General features: G+C 37.8%; 1 protein-coding gene across 1 annotated transcript; it reads left to right on the top strand.

Moving 5' to 3' along the window:
• Positions 1–1,605: 1,605 nt before the first annotated feature.
• gtf3c4 (general transcription factor IIIC, polypeptide 4) lies at positions 1,606–10,916 on the top strand. Its single transcript, XM_077232912.1, has 5 exons — positions 1,606–1,981; positions 3,006–4,748; positions 5,285–5,415; positions 6,324–6,412; positions 8,717–10,916. The coding sequence occupies exons 1-5, from the start codon at positions 1,676–1,678 to the stop codon at positions 8,779–8,781; spliced, it is 2,334 nt and encodes a 777-aa protein (XP_077089027.1). The 5' UTR covers positions 1,606–1,675; the 3' UTR covers positions 8,782–10,916.
• The last annotated feature ends 8,646 nt before the right edge of the window (positions 10,917–19,562 follow it).

Raw genomic sequence — 19,562 nt, 5'->3', positions numbered from 1 at the left:
TTGGAGAAAGCAAATCTCATACTGTTAGCAAAGACAAAACAGCACATCCAATCAGACAGGAACAAACAAGATGAGGCACATTGTGTTCTGATATGCCAAGCAACCCTGTAGGACTAGACCTGCTTAAATACATAAAGTGAATCTAAGAGACAAGTACGGATGAATGTTTAATCCAACAATCCCACAAACCGGTGTCAAAACCCCTTTGTCAAAACCCAGAAAATGATGCACAGCAGGTCACTGAAATATTCATACTATACATGGTTCATTAAGACTGAAATACACAAAGGCCCCGCATTCAAATTATTATTGAAACAAATGACAGATAGATGGAGGGAAGAGTAAAATATTACTGCCACAATTACATGTTTGTTTCATAGATTTGTACCGATTTGTTTTATTACAGGGGAAACCTCCACATTGCTAAATACTTTTGACAACTCAGTTACTTTGCGTCTTGTGAGTGGAGTCTCTGCCAAAGTCTGCATTCGGATATAGAGGACACACTGCTCCTTTTCAACCTTTCCAGGTGGGAATACTAGAAAGATCAAAGCATGTGTCTGTTAATTACACATATCCTGCAACTTGGTCACGCAGTTAGGGCTCCTGACCGTTCTCATATGCTCCCAACCAATTAATGATCTTTCTCCTGTCCCTCTGACATCAGATGAATAGTGTCTGAGTTTTCAGCTGATTGATTATGTCAGCTTATCAAATGACAAATGCTTTACAATTTAGATTAATATCTGTAATTTAAACACTTAGCACAGCTGAGACTGGCTCGCTGCCCAATATTAAGAACATTAAAAATCATTAAGGGGATGATATACCTACAGTATATTATTCAAAAAGAGGTTCGCTGGGGATACCGGATGTGTTGTACCACATTTTGTTTAAACAAACCTGTAACTTAAATAATATTCTCAAATTTATCTGCTATAAATTATTGAATTTTACAATGATCACATCATTTTATTAATTCATTTCATTATTATCACCCATCACCACTACCCTCCCTCATTTAATTTTAAGCTTCATTTTAATGAAAAATGGTAAACACATATTGTGGCAATGTGGTAACATACAGGATATTTTAATTGTAAAGCAACTAAAATTGGATACAAGATTATATACATAAAACATAGTCCAACAGCTCTAAAACAATGTGAGATTTGCCAACTGTGGCAAATGTAAGCCATTTTGTGCAATCTTTGTTGGTCCGGCAGACACACAAAGTGAAAAAGTATAACCCTCCTTGTCTGATTCGTTTCTAGATAAAAAAAAAAAAGTCATGTAGATTAAAAAGCTTGTGTGGATGTTATATATCAAAATGAAACAACAAACACTAATGGTGTTACAACTGCATCTTTCCCACAACACATGTAGGCCTACTGACTGACACTTATTGGGGACTTCAGTGATGTATGAAATATTAAATTTAGTTAAATGTAATAATAATAATAATATAGTGTGATATAATAATAACAACATAGTGTGATATAATAGTATAATACATATAGTTTTTATTATTATTATATAAACAAACAAACAACCACCAATTGTTTCCATAGTGACTATCGTCAATCTGGCAACCCAGCCAATGCCTCGCTCGTGAAATCCCTCCTCCTCCGGCACCGTAACTTCCTGGAGACGGGCTTTATTTTTATACAGAAAAATGGCGGCGTTGGGCTCAGATAGTAACTCTGAGAAGGCAGACACAGCGTCTGAAGTCCAGTCGGGACAGGACAATGATTTTTGGGCTGGACAGGGTCCTGTGGTGCTGCGCGATCCACCGATTAAACTGCTGAGTCCAGTTAGCGGGCTGGAGCCCCTGTCGTGGGCAGAGGATCATAGACTGGCGGCCTCCAGCACTAACAGCGTGTCTCTCGTGGAGCTGGTGTGTGACATACATAGTCTCAGTCAAAATCTGGTGCTGCATCGCACTCACATCCCCGTGCCGGACACCGCTTGCGAGCTCAAGGTAACTGCTGTGTGCGCGCGTTCTCGTACCAACTCATGTGCACTGTTTCAACCATGTTGCCAAGCCTAAGCCATGTTTTGACCTATGGTTTTGACGTGACATGACATCTCAAAATGTGCAAAATAAGCGTTAATCATCTGTGAGGAAGAATAGTCCTATTTAACACCTAATTTTCCCAGCACAAAATATCAAAAATCAAAATATTTTGTGCAACACTGCATTTTACTCATAACAACTGGGGAACTAAACAAATTATTATAACATTCAGGAGCATAATTGATTTTTCCCCCGGTCAATTGTACTGTGGAGTGATAATCCAAGACAAAAATGAATATTTATTTTTACGTTTACTTAAATTAAATAAAAATTTTAATATTTATTATATTTAAAACATCACATATTTTATAATATGAATCAATCAATTAGTTCTATTTTAAATAAGCTTCTGTTTTTTCCCACTGGTCACAATTGTTATCACTGACATATTTATGTGTCCTGTGATCATGATCTATGAGACTTTTTAAATTTTACATGTACTAAATATGGTAGTGGAATCTGGATTATGAGGTATTTTAAATGCTTATTTTTATGGAGCTTTGAAACAGATATCTTTCAGAGGGGCAAACTGGAATTAAACAGCTCGGGTCATGTGACTATACCAGACATGTGAAAATCTGCGTCTTTCATTTATAGTTGACCATTCTGTGTAAATACATCAACAAATCCCAGTAAATTTTGTTGACCCCAGTTTGTTTACAAATGTTACTGGTTGGATTATTCCACCAAAAACATTTGTGACCAAAATGTACTAAAAAGAGTTGATGTGTTTTACACACTGTTTTGAACTATAAATGAAAATAAGACTTGATTTCATGTGACGATTTTTACTAATCATATGAACAGATTGTAATCCCTCCTTGATTTTATATGAATAAAAGACTCTATAAAATGATGTTTTCAAACTTATTTCTATGTGTTGAAATATATGTTATTCCTTTAATGTCTTCTTGATATTTTGTTACAGGTGGGCCCAGAAAAGGAGGTGCAGACTGTTAAAGAAAACTTTGCAAAGAGTAAAGATCCAGTTGTAAGCCAAATGATAATGACAGACCGAGTCATCCATCCTCAATGTGGACGCCTCCATGGCGTGAAGTACACCAGCTGGTCACCATTAGGCTGCGACAAATACGGCCGCTGTCTTCTTGCTTTCTTAACACTGGACAATCGTCTCACAATCCACAGCAGTCATTTGCGTTTGCAGTGGAGGCCTCTCATGGACCTTACAGAACTTTATGGGGAAATGTTAAAATCCAGGAACTACTCTGCTCAGAGCGACGGCTCACCTCCGAGCTCCATTAAAGACTTGGATGAACTGCAGCGGCGGTATAGCATGCAGACGCCAATGCGCATGGAGTGGTCTGGTCTGTGCAATATGCAGCAAGTTCAGACCGATAATGTATGTAAAGATGTTAGCACTGTGCTTCTTGCTGTACTTATGGAGAATGGAGATGTGGTGGTGTGGCAGTTCAGCTTGCCCCTGCAGGGAAAGGATTCGGTGGTGTCTTGCAACACCATAAAATCTGGAGTGTCTTCACCAAGCGTGCTCACCTGGTGGGAATATGAGCATAGTGGGCGGAAAATGAGCGGACTTATCGTCGGCAGCTCAGTTGGACCTGTAAAGATCCTTCCAGTCAACCTCAAGGCAGTGAAGGGTTACTTCACCCTCAGGCAACCTGTGGTTTTGTGGCAGGATAAGGACCAGATACCCGTACACAACATCAAATGCATTACGCTCTTCCATCCGCACCAGAAATGCAACTGCAGCCTAGTGGTTGCTGCACGAGGTCCTTATGTATTCTGGTGCTTGTTGCTGATCTCCAAAGCTGGTCTAAACGTTCACAATTCCCATGTCACAGGTCTTCATTCCACCTCTATCATATCCATGACAGTCAGTCATAACACCGGGAACATTTTCACCTGCTCACTAGATGGTAAGGTAAAGAAGCTCAGGGCTGTTTTCACGGATGTTGCTGTTGAGTTTAAACAAGAGGAGATTGTTCTGCCAGAGGGAGTTGCAGGTCGACGGATACATGGCATATGCGTCAGTCCAAACGGTGCCTACTTGTCTCTCATCTCGAATGAGGGCATGATCAATGGACTCCACCCCATCAATCGCACCTACCAGGTGCAGTTTATCACCCTTAAGACTCCAGATGAAGCGGCCGCTGAGCTGCTTGAGTCTCAGATGCACAATCTCTTCAGAAAGACTGACTTGCTGGACTTGCTTCGATGGCGGATACTGAAGGACAAAAGCATCCCTTCGGTCCTCCAGAACAATCTAGACGAAAAGCTCCAAACCTCAGGGTCTACCTATTTATGGCGTTTTAAGCTTTTCCTCCTCAGAGTGCTCTACAAGTCCATGCAGAAAAGCCCTTCAGAGGCCCTGTGGCGGCCGACCCATAGGGATAGTAAAGTGTTTGTTGTGGATGAGGATGCAGGTGGAGGTGATGAAGGCGAGATGGCGGAGATCTCTGCTTTAGAGGAGCTCAGGCAGGGGGATGCCGAAAGGCAGTCCAGTGAGGAACAAAGGAGGGAAATCAGCAGCAGGATCGAAGAGGTGGAGTCCCAATTGATTCGTGAGAACATGAAGAAGGTGCTGGGCGAGGTATACCTGCACACCTGTGTCACTCAGAACACATGTATACCTACCAAAGGTGTGTGTGACTTCCTCACAAATGACCCTGCAAATGAAGACCGTGCGGCTAAGGTACAAATATAGTTGCTTTATGCACTAGCGGTCAAAAGTTTGGGACAATTAAGATTTTTAAATGCTTTTGAAAGAAGTCTCTTGTGCTTACCAAGGCTGCATTTATTTGATCAAAATACAGTAAAAACAGTAATATTGTGAAATATTATTACAATCTAAAATAACTGTTTTCAATTTCAAATTCAATACATTTTTAGATCCTTTGCTTCAGTCTTCACTGTATTTTTGTACTGTACTGTATCTCTTTATTTTTGATCAAATAAATTCAGCCCTGGTGAGCATAAGAGACTTCTTTCAAAAACATGAAAGCATTTATTTTATTCAAAATTATTCCAAACTTTTGGAAGCATTTGTATTTCAGGTTGAAACTGGATGATCAAGGTGTAAAAATGTGGGTGTTGTTGTGCTCGTTTTAATTGGTAAATAAAAATATTCGTGCAATGAATGAACTCTGTGCTTTTTCGAAATACACCATAAAAGTATATTACCCTGTATGTCAAAATTTTTTTTTCCTATTTGATGTGTGACCTTCACAGGTGCTGATAGGTCATATCATGAATAAGATGAACAAACAGACATTTCCAGAGCACTGCAGCCTCTGTAAAGAAGTTCTGCCTTTCACGGACTGCAAACGGGCAGAGTGTAAAAATGGGCACAGATGGCTAAGGTATGTAACCATAAATATGTTGTGATACGTATGTCATGTTATTATAAAATCCTAACTTTTTACAGCTGGTTTCATAACACTTAAAGGAATAGTTCACTTAAAAATGAAAATTCTGTCATTTACTCACCCCTCAAGTTGTATCAAACCTGTATTAATTTCTTTCTTCTGTTGAACACAAAGGTTGTAACTTCTGTTGTAACCAGACAGTTGATGGACCCCATTGACTTCCAAAGTGGGAAACAAAATACTATGGAAGTCAATGGGGTCCATCAACTGTATGGTTACTGACCTTCTTCAAAATATCTTCTTTTGTGTTCAGCAGAACAACTTGAGGGTGAGTAAATGACGACAGAATTTCTTTTTAAGTGAACTATTCCTTTAAGCTATATTTTGCAATGCTTGGTGAAGTGACACTTTTCTTGGCTCAAGTCCGACAGATTTCACACTTTGATGAACAGATTCATTTTTGATAATTTGTGTAATTTTAAGTATTATTCAATATTCTGCTCTTAATCCTTATGAATACCAGAATGTAAAGCCCAAACAAGAGCCTAGAAGACTATAAATACTTTGTAGGTCTAGATTAACGTGCCATGAACGGACATAAAAAGGGTGGAAATTTCACCAGTGGTATAAAATCACCTTTTCTGCATTGGACTATACAGTTTGTAGTTGTTAAACAGGTTTTGTGTAGATTTGACCCACTTTTAAGCCCCTTGTGTGACATTTCATCCATTGGCATGACTGAAAGGAGATTACTGCCCCTAATGGCCTATCAGGGAAATAGTTGCTTCATTGCTGTCATTCTGATCTCTGCCAAGTACTGATCTAAACCTTTCCGTGCCGTTTCTGTTCATGTGTCTTACTGTCTATTTTCCTCTTTCGTTCTTTCCTTCTTCCTCCCTAAGGTGTGCGCTGTCATATCAGGCCTGTCAGGGTGTGACATACCGCCGCTGTCTATTGCAGGACAGTATTGCCTCAGTAGCAGAGCCCCAGGGTGAGCCATACTGCTGTATCATATCTCCATTCAGAACCACATCGCACCACACACTTACACTTTTACTTGCACACACACAAAACAAGAACTCTGCTGCCCCTCAGCAGTGCAAGCTTAGGATGTCAAATGTACTGCGATTCCGGTACCAAGTCGATACAAAAATGAAATGTTAATAGTATTTCTTCTTTTTTGCACTTGTACCAACTCTATTCTGACTGTCAGGTATGAAGGTAAAAGAGTAGCAAAACTCGAGAGCATGTAGATGCGAATTTGAGAACTTGTACGCTAAAATTTACACTCACAGCTCCAATGTGAAAACCTGTAAAATAAAAATCTATATAAAAGTTGAATGTTGAAATTTGCACTCGCAGACAATAGTCACAAAACCTGTATTCTGAATTTGAAGCTGCAGACAAGTAGTCATAAATATGTAAAATGCCATTCACAAAAATACAATGACAGACACAAAATTGTAGTACATAGTTGCACTTATTCTTACATTCACATTCGCAGTACAACCTCAATTAGGCTGTTGCAACTTCTCAAATCTGTCACTGCAATTTCAAATTTCGCGCCTTGACTTTTGCTAGTCTTTTCGCGATATATAAGATGCAAAACTAACTTGTGCACTTGCAACTCAGTGGCGGCGAGAGAGAAAGGGGGGCGGGAGCGGGGGTGATCAAAGGAGCCGTTTTATTGGTTGGTGCCTAGCCAATGAAATGGGACTTCTATTGTAGTGATAATGTCACGAAACCCCCATCCTCTGGGACGTTCTGAAACGCTAACATGGCTTAATGCATTAGACTGATATTAAAAAAAATAAATTATATTTTTAAACTAAGTAAACACCATACTAATTAAGCATAGCCTACTATGTACAGAAAAAGCAGATGAGCACATATGACGAAAGAAAGCAAATTTGTGTTCAGTGCAAATAAACCTGCTGCCTGTGTTTTATTAATAATGTATAAAGAATTGTATGTTTTTTATAATTTTATAACTGTTGGTCCATTAAGCCTCATTAGGCGTTTTCTTGGTTTTCTATGGGAGGAAAATGCTTAACATACAATTAAATGCATTGCTTTTATATTATGTGCTCATTTGCTTTTCTATACATAGTAGGCTATGCATTATTAGTATGGTGTTTACTGAGTTTGATCATATAATTTATTTATTTCAATATCAGTCTAATGCATTAAGCCATGTTAGCGTTTCAGAACGTTAAGAAAAGTTCTTGAGTTTTGCTACTCTTTTACCTTCATTGGCAGGTGGCCTGTTTCAAACAATTACGTGTACTTTTTGGTCAAAATGCCCATCTTGGTGTGGCATTAATATAAAAAAAGTGAATGTAAAGTAGTGCTGGGCAACTATTAATCGCAATTAATCGCATCCAAAATTAAAGTTTGTGTTTACATAATATATGTGTATAATTATTTTGTATATATAAATACACACATATGCATGTATATACAGTATTTACATTTACAAGGGGCAAATTTGGCAAGGATGCCGGGGGCTACATCCCTACTCTTTTTCGAAGGACATCCTGGGATTTTTAATGACCAAAGAGAGTCCGGACCTCGGTTTAACGTCTCATCCGAAGGACGGTGCTCTTTGACAGTATAGTGTCCCCGTCACTATACTGGGGCCTTAGGACCCACACAGACCACAGGGTGAGTGCCCCCTGCTGGCCTCACTAACACCTCTTCCAGCAGCAACCTGCTCTCGGGAGGTCTCCCATCCAGGTACTGACCAGGCTCAACCCTGCTTAGCTTCAGTGGGCAACCAGTCTTGGGCTACAGGGTGATATGGCTGCCGGCTAATACAAAATAATTATACACCGTACACACACACATATATATTATGTAAACACAAACTTTTATTTTGGATGCGATTAATAATCGGCTCTAGTAAAAAGGCTAGACAAAAATGTGTCAAAATATTGGACTTTATGCACTTGGCCTTGTAGTTTAATACTGATCAGATAACAATATTAAGAAAAAAATCGATTACTTTTTACTTGAGTAATTACTTGGAAAAACTTTTTCTCAATATTTATATTAATATTGAGCTTTTTTAAATGAATGTTGTTTTTTGCTGTTTTTTTCCATTGTTATTTATATCTATTACTTACAATTTGCTAACTTGACAAGTTGACAATCCTGTTGCATTATAATGTTTTCCAAATGTATCATATTGCAGAATATGGGGAATGATAGACAGGCCATTATGTAGAAAACCACCTTAATTCGACGTACATGTAAATGATAATGCATAATAACAGAAAACTTCTCGCCTTTTCAGATTCAGACTGGATCAAGAAAATACTCCAAGGTCCCTGCATCTTTTGCGACTCCCCTCTCTACTAAAGCAGTCAGGCTAAAGATGACAAAAAAAAAAACAGCTGAGTACTGGATTCCTTTCGTGGCCTACATCCCACATAAATGACTAAAATGCCTTTTAATTCTTGAAAGAGAAAGTCTATAAAATAGTCACAAATTATTTTGTAATATAAGACATTTTCCTATTAACAGATCTTTATTTTAAAGCCAAGCTTTAGCTAAAAAGAGATGTGTAATCTTTCATTTTCACTGTGACTATAAGTGTTAATAAATTATTCTAGTGTATTTATTTGCTGCATATTTTTAATTTGTTAATGTTATGCTGCATTGACTTCCTACTTTGGCTTTAAAAATGCATGCTCTTCTTGTGGCTGATTTTAATTGGTTTAAATAAATCCATTTCCTAATTGGCTTTGGGAACATTTCTATGTATCCGCAAACACCAACTCCCCCATCTCCAAATAATGACTTTTCCTTGGCCTGAAGGAAGAGAAGACGACTGTACAAGGAAATGAAAAACAGGGAGACAGAGAGAAAACTGTTTTAAAACTGATCCAGCCCCTCCAAAGGGCCGAACTCTAATGAGATACAACAGTAATGAGGAATGGATCCCAGCCGCATATGTGATACCCATTTTAATTAAGATAGCGAGCTTGAGTGCATATTGTTAAATAAAGTTAGCCCCTTTTTTGTGGGTCGCTGGGAAGACACATGCAGGCCATGTACTCTGACGTCCATGTTGCTAACATATAGGGGTCAATGGCGATCAAAGATGGACTTGGCTAGTTGGACCCTCAGAATGCTCTCCGCCATGTCCATTCTTATCAATGGTACATCTTGTCGCCTTGCCCTGCGATCTCTCTCTCTCTCTCTCTAGTGTCACTGAAGATGATAGCTCGCCTCAGGGCTAGTCGGCAGCCCTGTCTTAGGTTTCTGATGGTGTCCCGAGATAAAGATGCCCTGATAATTACACACAATTCCACTCCCCATCTCTCATTCAGTATCACTGAAAGCATTCAGTACTGTCAGAGGCCTTAAAAGTAAAGTAATCAGAGTGTTTATTTAGTTGTTCTAGGTTTTATTATTCATAGAGAGGGCCTCCTTCATTACGATGCGTTCTGAAATGTTGCCATATAATTACAATTGGTAATGCAACATGTAAGGGGTGTTTGATTATGAGGTAATAACGTGCATTATGTATTAATCAAAGAGCGACTAGAACACAAAGGCAGTGCTCAGAACCTCAAATGCCGTCTGCTGCATGTCACGGCAAATTTGTTCACTGACATATTGCGATAAGCATCTAATAACATGGATTTGAAAGCTGTTTTTAAATGATTTACTAGGAAAATGAAAAGATATTTGGATTTCAATTGTACACATAATATACAGTGCATATTAATAGTCGCAGGTGCTAAATGTCAGAGATTAGATTATAACTGCAAACGTGATTGAAATTCCAACTTTTTTTCCCCCTGCCGTGTATTTTCTTTCCTAGATATTTGATTGTCAAATGGATCTTGGCCTTTTGGTTTGAGTGCTAGCTTTGTTGATAGGTGGAGACTTCTCCTGTTGAAGAGGTTAGCTCTGTTTGGCAGAACCTCCTACTTCTTTAATATAACGATCTGTCAAAAAACATTTCGATAATAATTACGGCCCCCTCCTCTTTCCTCTTTGTGTGTGCTCTTTCAAGACTTCAAAAGGAGGTTTCGTTCTTTTCTCTGTATGAAATATTCATAACTTCTGTGTTCGTGGCTTTGTGCTTTAAACAGATAACAGACAGATCTTTATATTATTTAGTCTTATTTTCTTTTGGTAGTTAACATATTTTGATATACATCACCTATCGTTAAACGCCTAATTTGTTGAGCCCAAACAAAACGTTAAAAGTCATTCGCTCTTGCACTGAAGCTTTTGTCTTTTTTTGTGCAACAATTTTTCAGTTTTATTTATGGACCTTTTTCTTGCTTGAAGTTATTCTTGTTTTTACAATCAAAAAGTGTGTGTAAATTTGATTTGTTAGAAAAGTCACTCTGTATTTAATGTACAGCATTCCAGAGCTCTTTGTGTACATAGTTATAATAAACTAGATTTTTACAGTTCAAATCCTTGTTTCTCTTTCATGTGTATATATCTATAAATAAACTTATAAACTTTTGAAATACATTTGAGTTTTTTCTACATTTTTCAGCATATCTGATAATTGATGTTATCTGTTCAACTATCTATAGTGTGAATGTTGCATAACACCGTACCACAATATAATTGCATTTGTAATATGTATTAACTAATGTATTTTTTTTTAATTGTGACCTTTTTTTAGATCAATTATATTTTATTTATTCATTTATTTAGAAAATAATATATTTCCAATTATGCATAAATAACTATTGTGATTCATATTTATCCATTTTTTTTTTTTTTTTACATTTTATGGTTTTAGTAGCAAACGTGAAAATAATTTCGATTTAGTTTAGGAGTTACAAGTGAATAAATGCATGAATTACTTGAAATAATAATTGAAGGAGAAATTACATTTTTCCCCCCAAAAAAGGCAAAGCAAATATAGACCGTTAGAACATAATTTATAAAACACGGGGTTAAATATGTTTAATATAATGTACAGTATATATAGGTCTGACTTTAGGCCCAAAAATAATTTGTCTTCATTTGTATTCCTCTTAGCAATGTTTTCTGACACCAAAAAGTTATTCACAATATAATCTGCATGAAAATATGCATATACATGTATGTATATGTATGTGTGATTATGAGTCATACTGGGGGAAAAGAAAATAGCTTTGAAAGCCGTAGATTTTCTGATGTGGCTTCACCTCCGTAGTGTATATACATCAATTTTCCCATCTGAATATATTTCGTCTCAAGTATGCTTTGTAGAAGTGTTCCCTCAGACTTCAGTAATTCATCAGTAATTAAGTCTGTCTGGGGGCTGTCTAGGGACCCCTGGCTTTTCCTGCAGACTCTGAAATCAGGCTGTTAACACGGCCCTTTAACGGGTACATGGACCCGCTGGGATGGAGTCAGTGACCCGTGACTGGCTGATATGAGCGTATGAGAGAGTGTGAGATGTCAATAGTCAGTCTTTCTGCTTGTTCTATGGTGTGGAGCAGCTCAGGTGGAACTAATGCAGAACCTCACGAAGGCTGTGACCAGAGCTCTGCTTTACTGCAACATTAATTAAAGAGTCATCCGCTACTCACTGAACACACGACCACGGATAAGCGGAAGTGCCAAGGGAGTGTGTGTCTATATATTAATGTCCCTATATATTTATGTTCCTGTGTGTAATGTGATGATTAAAAAAATATAGAAGGATGAAAGTTGCCAGATTGTTAAACAGATTTGCAAATACGCAAGAAAAAAAGTCCTCTTAAATCTCCAGATTTTTACATTAGCAACTTTAAAAAAGTGAAATGAAAACTGACAATAACAGCACAGCAGAAAATGTTTTAGCACATGGCACTTGCATCATGCACCTGCACATCTCTACAATAAAACTAAAATAATAGTTCAGATCTACATAGATGATTCTGTTAAATCCAATGATCATTCCAAAAATGAACAAATTATAAATGTCTAATAATAATCATCATCCAGTGGCAAAGCCACATCTGATCCTGTCTGAGTGTGGGTGTTATATGTCAGACTCAAAAGGCTTACATAAAAAGAGCTCTGTTTTATTGAATAAAAGCCATGAAAGAACAGCCATTGGGCGTTTGCATTTCACACCATTTCGGCGGCTCACTTCCCCTCTGAAGATTCTCCCACTCTTTCCGAATCCTTTCATGTTGGCTTTCACCACAGAGACACAAGGAAGCCCTTATTTTGAAGACTGCTTAAAAATACTGTACGTCTCCCAAAGATCAGACAATGTCAAGATTAACCTGCCCTGCACAGAAGTCCCAGAAATGGTCGAAATGAGCAATCCAAACGGCAGGAACTGGAGACTTAACGTGACATGACAATGGAAGCGGTTAGCAGTCAGTCATTCATATGTTTTCGTGTTTAATCTGACAGGAGGTGGAAGCAGCCAGTCCAAATCTACAGCATGAGAGGAGCGGAGACAGATGGGACCCAGTCAGGATACAAACTCACGCGGATGCATTCAACTCCAACTCCAAGCATATGTCATTAGGACAGTTTCCGCATAAATTACCTGAAATTTCAAGCGACGTACCTGCAGGTAGAGGATTAAAAGGCCTTTAGATGTGATTTTAGCATCGTAAAAAGACCTTAAATATGATAATATGCTAAAAGTTAATAACTGTTCTTGAGAATAAAATGCATAACTCAGTGGTGTGTCTCTAAAGAGGCACAGCAGCAGCTCGAAGAAATAACTTGTGTGTGAACTGTAAATTCATTTGTCTCCTCTTCAAGCAATGGTACAAAGCACTCGCTGCGAGGGAGTGAGTGTGTGCGTTTCAGTATATCGGCACTTGTAATTATTTCAGGGAAAGAGTATGAAGAATTTATAATGAGTATTTTTGTTTTTTAAAAAGAAATACCGGTAATAACTACTATGCAAAGCTATTGGAATGAATATTTATGACCTTTGCTATGAAATATTCATAAAGTCAGTGTAAAAAAAGAACACAAAGGGAGAAAATGGGGAAAACGATGCGTGAGTGAGAAAAGTCATGGGAATGGAGCCACTGCCTGGAATTCACAGGAAGAGCGACCGATAAAACCTTTGGATCGTATATCTGACATTTATTAACAAAAGCGCCAGCAACATCCTCCTGGTTTTTTTAACCAACCACCCTTTCATCCCCAAGGTGATGCGAGTTTCTTTCGTTCATACGATCCTCCCCTCTCTGTCGCTCTGGTTCTCTCACTCATCCCCAACCTCTCTCTCTTTCTCTTCCTCTCCGTTCCATCTACCCAAATTAAGAAATTAATGAGGGATAGATTCTTTACCGACTGCCCCTGCAATGTTTACCACTGATGAAATTATAATGCTGCCTCAGCTGTATAATTTATAAGCCAATTAGAGGAAGTGTTACTTGATTTGATGGGGAGCCGACACACAAAGTACATTTAACTAATAGAGAGCAAGAGAGTAACTTGAGGAAAGAGATCCGGAGAGAGGGAGGGAGGACAGCTGAGGCTGACGAGTCCTTGCGCCACTCTAGGATTACGTGGCTAATTGCCCTGCTTTATCTGTCTGTCACGGATAGCCATGCATATTTCAGTGTTCCCAAAGACTTTGATTGTTTGCACTCGTGTTGGGCCTGTAACAAGCAGAGCAGTGGCCAACGTGGAGAGTAGTTAAAGACTGGCACCAGGAAGAGGTGGAAGAGGGAGGAGGGAAGCGAAGGGATGGGTTCCGACTACAACTGACGGATGAATATTAGTGGAGAGTGAGTGAACGAGAGCACCACCAGAAAGATGAATGCAAACAGAAGAACCGTCTGGTGTACTATAATTACAGCAAATTTAGGAGCGGCAGTTTGCTTTGTAGCCAAAACAAATGCATTTGCCTGAAATCTCTCAGAAAGAAAAAAGTTTAATCAGTGTTGTTGTCTTGTTTTCCAACACAACTTTTGAAACATCTTTATAACTATTTCTTGAGAAGCAAAATTGTGTAAGATTATCTTTATTCAGAGCATAAATCTCAAATTAAGTTTATTTTTATGCTTTATTTGCTTATTATTTTCTTTTTAATCCAGAAAAACAAAAAAATGGGATAAGAAATTAACTTTAACTGAACTTAACTTGAACAGATTTTTATTAATATCTAATGCAAACTTGTTTTACGTTTTAGATTAGTCTATGGAAAACTAGAATAAAACAAATCAAATACAATAAGAAAGATAAAAATACTGTTGTTTACCTAGTGCTTAGCCAACCGAGTCACCCACTGTTGATTCAATAATCATGAAGTTCACAGAACTTATTACGTCTAAACAATCTTTAGCTGTTACACATAAATATTAAAATACACATTTTCCATAACTGGAGTTTATATGCCACACATACATCAAACGCTTAAAAATCACGAGCACTGAGCAAGACTGGAGATTTCCAATGACAGAACAAAAAATAAACAATGGAATATGTTATCTATACATGATGAAGATCAGAAAGATCATCCTGCAAATGTTTTCTTTGCTCAGCCACCCTGCCGGAGCGCTTCAGAGAGCCCGCAGAAGGACAGGCGTTCCGTTATCAGCCTCTGAAAACTGATCAGACATTTATGCAAAAGAGAGAAACTGGAGCGAAGGCATCCTCAATTATCTGATGAGGCAAGTTTATCTGAACGGCTCCCTTTTCTTTTCCTTTTTTGCCTGCGCGAGGATCAAATAGCAGCTCTTTACATAACAAAAGAGCTTCCTGCCTGACCTGCTTCGTTCAGCCTACTTTCTGATGCAGCTGGACTTTCCATAAGTAGAAGGACCTTTCTACTGTAAAATGCTGACTTATTCTAAAAAAAGAAACTCCTTCATTTAGATTCAGAGCTAATAGCACTACTGACATGCACAGATTATGCAAACCATTCCTGTTTGGGCCATTAAAACATAAAATCCATCATCAACCACACATGGTCCTATAAGAAGTTAAGAACACACCACAATTTTCGCCATATTTTAGCAGCTTAACAGTACAGAAAGACTTTGCCATCCAGTGTTACAGACCTTTTTTTCCCTCTCGGCTGAAGACCAATATGCTGCTTCACCAAACATGTTACTAATTCATCTCTTTTAAAGCCTGTGTAACTGGATAGCTGTTAATTAATATAGCTGTCAGTTAAAGGTCTTCTGCTGGACCAGTGGTAACATTAGCTTGACCTGCTAGTCACACTAGGCCTCTATCTGCAGCTCAATTAAGCTAATGCTATGCAAAAAAGGTCTCCAGCCATTAGTTCTCACACCAGGGCCCATTAATGGCATAATTGGGCCATTCCAAAGGGCAATTAATATGGAAGCACGCTATGATCTCTTCCCCATCGGAAGCTTAAAATGCTCCTAATATGCACAACAGCAGGTTTGAGGGTCCGCGGGACGACATGGTTCTAAGATGCATGTCCCTCAAGAGCATTGCCACAGGCCTAGCAAGTTAAATAACACAAAAAAAATTTCAACGACAGATGTTTTTCCTCTATACAGATGAAAACATTATCAAAATGATTCCCGTTCACACACATCCGCGGACATGACTAAAAACACTATTATGCGTGCCGGACAACTGATTGGCAATGTCACTTTGTAAAGAAAGACTACGCACCCGCGCACATTCGCATTCAAACATGCATGCCTATAGACTAAACGTATGTGACCGTTTTCACAGATTCACGTTTTTGAAGTTTACACGGTGATGATAACGGTATGGCTTCCAAAACTTGTTTTCAAAAACTTGCACTTTGAAACCTACTTTAAAGTTTGCATTCTTAGGCCACCAAAACACTGTTGTCATGTAAATGAACAGCCAGAACGCATTCAAAGTTTTCTGTTTTTAGTTGAAAACGCTGTTGTGTAAGTTAATAACTAATGATTTTTACAACGGAAATGAATCAATTAAAAACGTACTTAACCTAGACAATGAATTTCTTCTACAGTAGATCTTTGTTGCATTCATTTCCTATTATCACTGTAAAGCTGCTTGGAAATAATCTAAAAAAAAGCGCTATATAAATGGTGACTTGACATGAGAAATAGGGAACTTAACAAAATTTCTACAATTTGATTTGTCACTGCACAAATTTTACTTGCATGTTTAAATTAATTTAAATAAATTGATAATTATGGTCATTCAGATTTAATGATAGATGGTGGTTATACTAATACTAAGTGAAAATAATATATTTTCTTAGTGATAGAAGCTATTAAGAACTAAGTACAAAATAGAGATAGCTGCTATTTACACTAAGTGAAAATAGCAATAGATTATATTTACATTAAGTAAAAATAGCAGTATTTTCTTTGCAATACGTGTAAATAGTAGTTAGATGCTAATGGCAGATACTATTTGCACCTCAGTGTCGTTGTACATTAAGTGGTATGCAATAATAACAGTGTATATTATTTAATTTATTAAAATTATAAATGGCCGCCTTTCTGGGACAATAAAGCCCTCCCTACACCTAACCCTAACTGATAAACACTTTATTATTAAACACACGTTAGACACTTTATTTCCACTTTTCGAATATTTTCTTAATTTTTACTGAAAATAAATGCCTGTCCGATCTGATAAGTGATGGGAAAAGGGAGTAGAGCGAGTTTGGCAAAAGGCGAATTCAAACTAGAGTCGATTTGTGTGAAAACTCTCTACCACGCTCCTTAACTCTACACTATTGCTATTGTTGACAATCCAGCGTCTTCTGTAATGTTTTCCTGGCCCAACCAGACGTCAGTGGGCGGAGTTAGTGTAAATAGCCTCTGCAAACAAGGTGGACTATTTACACGTAAATATTCACACCGTTAAGGATATTGTGTTTAATGTAGATTTAAGTGCAAAATGAAATCAAAGTTGATCCTATTTACTTTCATTATAAACATTAGGTTATTGTACACGATTCATCATAGCATGTTATTAAAAAAATAAGTAAATAAATTAGAGCAACTTTTTTCAATCCAATCAATTTTAAAAGTATAACAGATTTAGATCTCTTTCAATTTCCTGTCGACTGTAAATAAATCATTTTCTAGTGTGTCTGAAATTCCAAATATAAAATATATGATAAGCTACATCAATGATATAAACTGAAAAAAACACCTCAGGACATTAACATCAAAATTTCATTGTACTTGAATTTGGAGTGTTTTCTGATTAAACCTATAGATTTATCTGACTTCCTATCTAAGTTTTATTCCAGTGCAAATCAGCCCAAGTATTGACTGACTGCTTTTCATCCCTCTTATGGAAACCGCCTGCGTTTGTATGTGTATGCGTGTGTGCTTGCGAAAAGCTCTGTGGGAATTTTAACAGTCGAGCCCCACTAAATCTTACTGTTTCTACAGCAGAACGTCGATAAAATAAATATCCTGTGTGTTTCTTTTCTCTCCTCCAATGCCCACCCAAACGTCCTCAACCAGCGGGGCAGAGAATTTCACTCACACCTCAGGCAATCTTTAAAATAATCCCTGTTTTTTTGCCAGTAAATGGCCAAGATCTCAGGTGTGGCTTTTAAACAGGCAGAGAAAAACTAATGTTAACATAGGCTGTGAGTGCCAATAGCTCAGGCTCCAGCATCGACCAGTACGGTGTGTGATTAGGGTAGTGAAGCTAAGCTGATCCCAGACACCGATCGATCTTGTACACTTTCAATATGGATGCAACCCTGCTCACAGCAGCCACGTCTAGCTGCTTACATTGATTTTTTCCTCAATTATATAATGGTTGCTCTGTCCAGGATTTGAGCTAAATCACACATTGAAGGGCTGGCATCTCTCAAAATTAAGCTTTTTTTCTCCTTCTCATATCTAATTGTATTTTATTGCCAATGTTTGTCAATCTCTCCAGAAATCTCTCAGTGAGCGTGTGTGCGTCACCGCACGTCCCTACAGTTTTATTAAACACAAACGTGTGTGGTTGCTCTATTTAAGCCCCTGCCATCTGAAGCATCATGGACAGATTTATCATGTATGTTTCTTGTGATTTTTTTAAAGACTTATGATATTAATAGACCACAACAGTAACCACTCAATTTTTTAGCAGCTATGGTTTCTGGAAGCATCTTTCCCATTCTTTTTCTCCATAGGGATTTGAAAAATAGTTTAATAATCAACCAGTTCTTATAGAAATATTACGAATGACAAACATTACAAATTTTAATCTGAAGCAACAAGGTATTTGAAAACTGGAAAAAGATAAAGACTTCTCTTAAAAACATCAGTATAAGGATAGAAACCTATAAACAAATCAGTGATGTTTTGCATTGTTCGAGCATGGTACAATATAAAAATATTGACTATTGTCATTTATTATGTGAAAAACTATAAAGTTTATTGCTCTTTTGCGGCATTTTCCATAGCAATGACCTCTCTCACTGGTGGATTTTGGTTAGCGTGGTTTTTATGATATGATACACTGATTGTAGCTTCTACAGAACCATGTATCATTGCCTATTAATATATGTGTTGATATATTATCATTAAAAAATCTCTATAGAGAAACTGATTTCTAGTTTTATGTCCAGAACCAAAATGTTGTGTGTAAACAGGGAAGTTGATGGATAGAGAGAAGTCAACCGATTAATGGTATTGGGAAATTATACAGGCTGACTTAAACCTGTGTAGTTCAAATGTGCCTTACACACGTGCACTCCTCACTCATTATGTATACTATTAATGCTGTATAACAGCACTGTAGTGTCGCTTTCTACAGTACAGGCACAGAAAAGGAGGGTACCGGGGTCATTTTGGTAACAGTAAGCCATGCAACTGTATATGGGCCGGTGTGTATGTACAAATGCACGTAAGCTATACTGCACATGTAAGGTAAGTCCCAGCATAGCTGAAAGGGACGTAGTGTTCACGTCTAGATGATGGTTTGTGCAAAAGCATGGATACAGTGGAAAGTTTCTTCCTATTTTATAAATGCCACAAAAAACACAACTTCTTAACACTGACCAAAAAATAATGAGCCCACCAAGACCTCTGCTATCAGACAAACCATCTTAATTAACAATCCAGCTTGATTCAAAGACCCACAAACCCAGTTCACTGACGCACTGACCAACAAGTCCAGTTCACGCACACAATCTCGACCCCATTTCAGTTCACACAACGTTCTTCAGCTAGAGGAACAAGATAATCAGCCCATGCCATCAGACACCCTCGAGCCGA

This window comes from Siphateles boraxobius, unplaced genomic scaffold (genome assembly GCF_051911475.1).
Source record: "Siphateles boraxobius isolate OS27281-9 unplaced genomic scaffold, OSU_SipBor_1 18, whole genome shotgun sequence".
NCBI classification, from domain to species: Eukaryota; Metazoa; Chordata; class Actinopteri; order Cypriniformes; family Leuciscidae; genus Siphateles; species Siphateles boraxobius.
The sequence above is the reverse complement of the archived record's forward strand: the minus strand, read 5'-3'. Positions and strand labels throughout refer to the sequence as shown.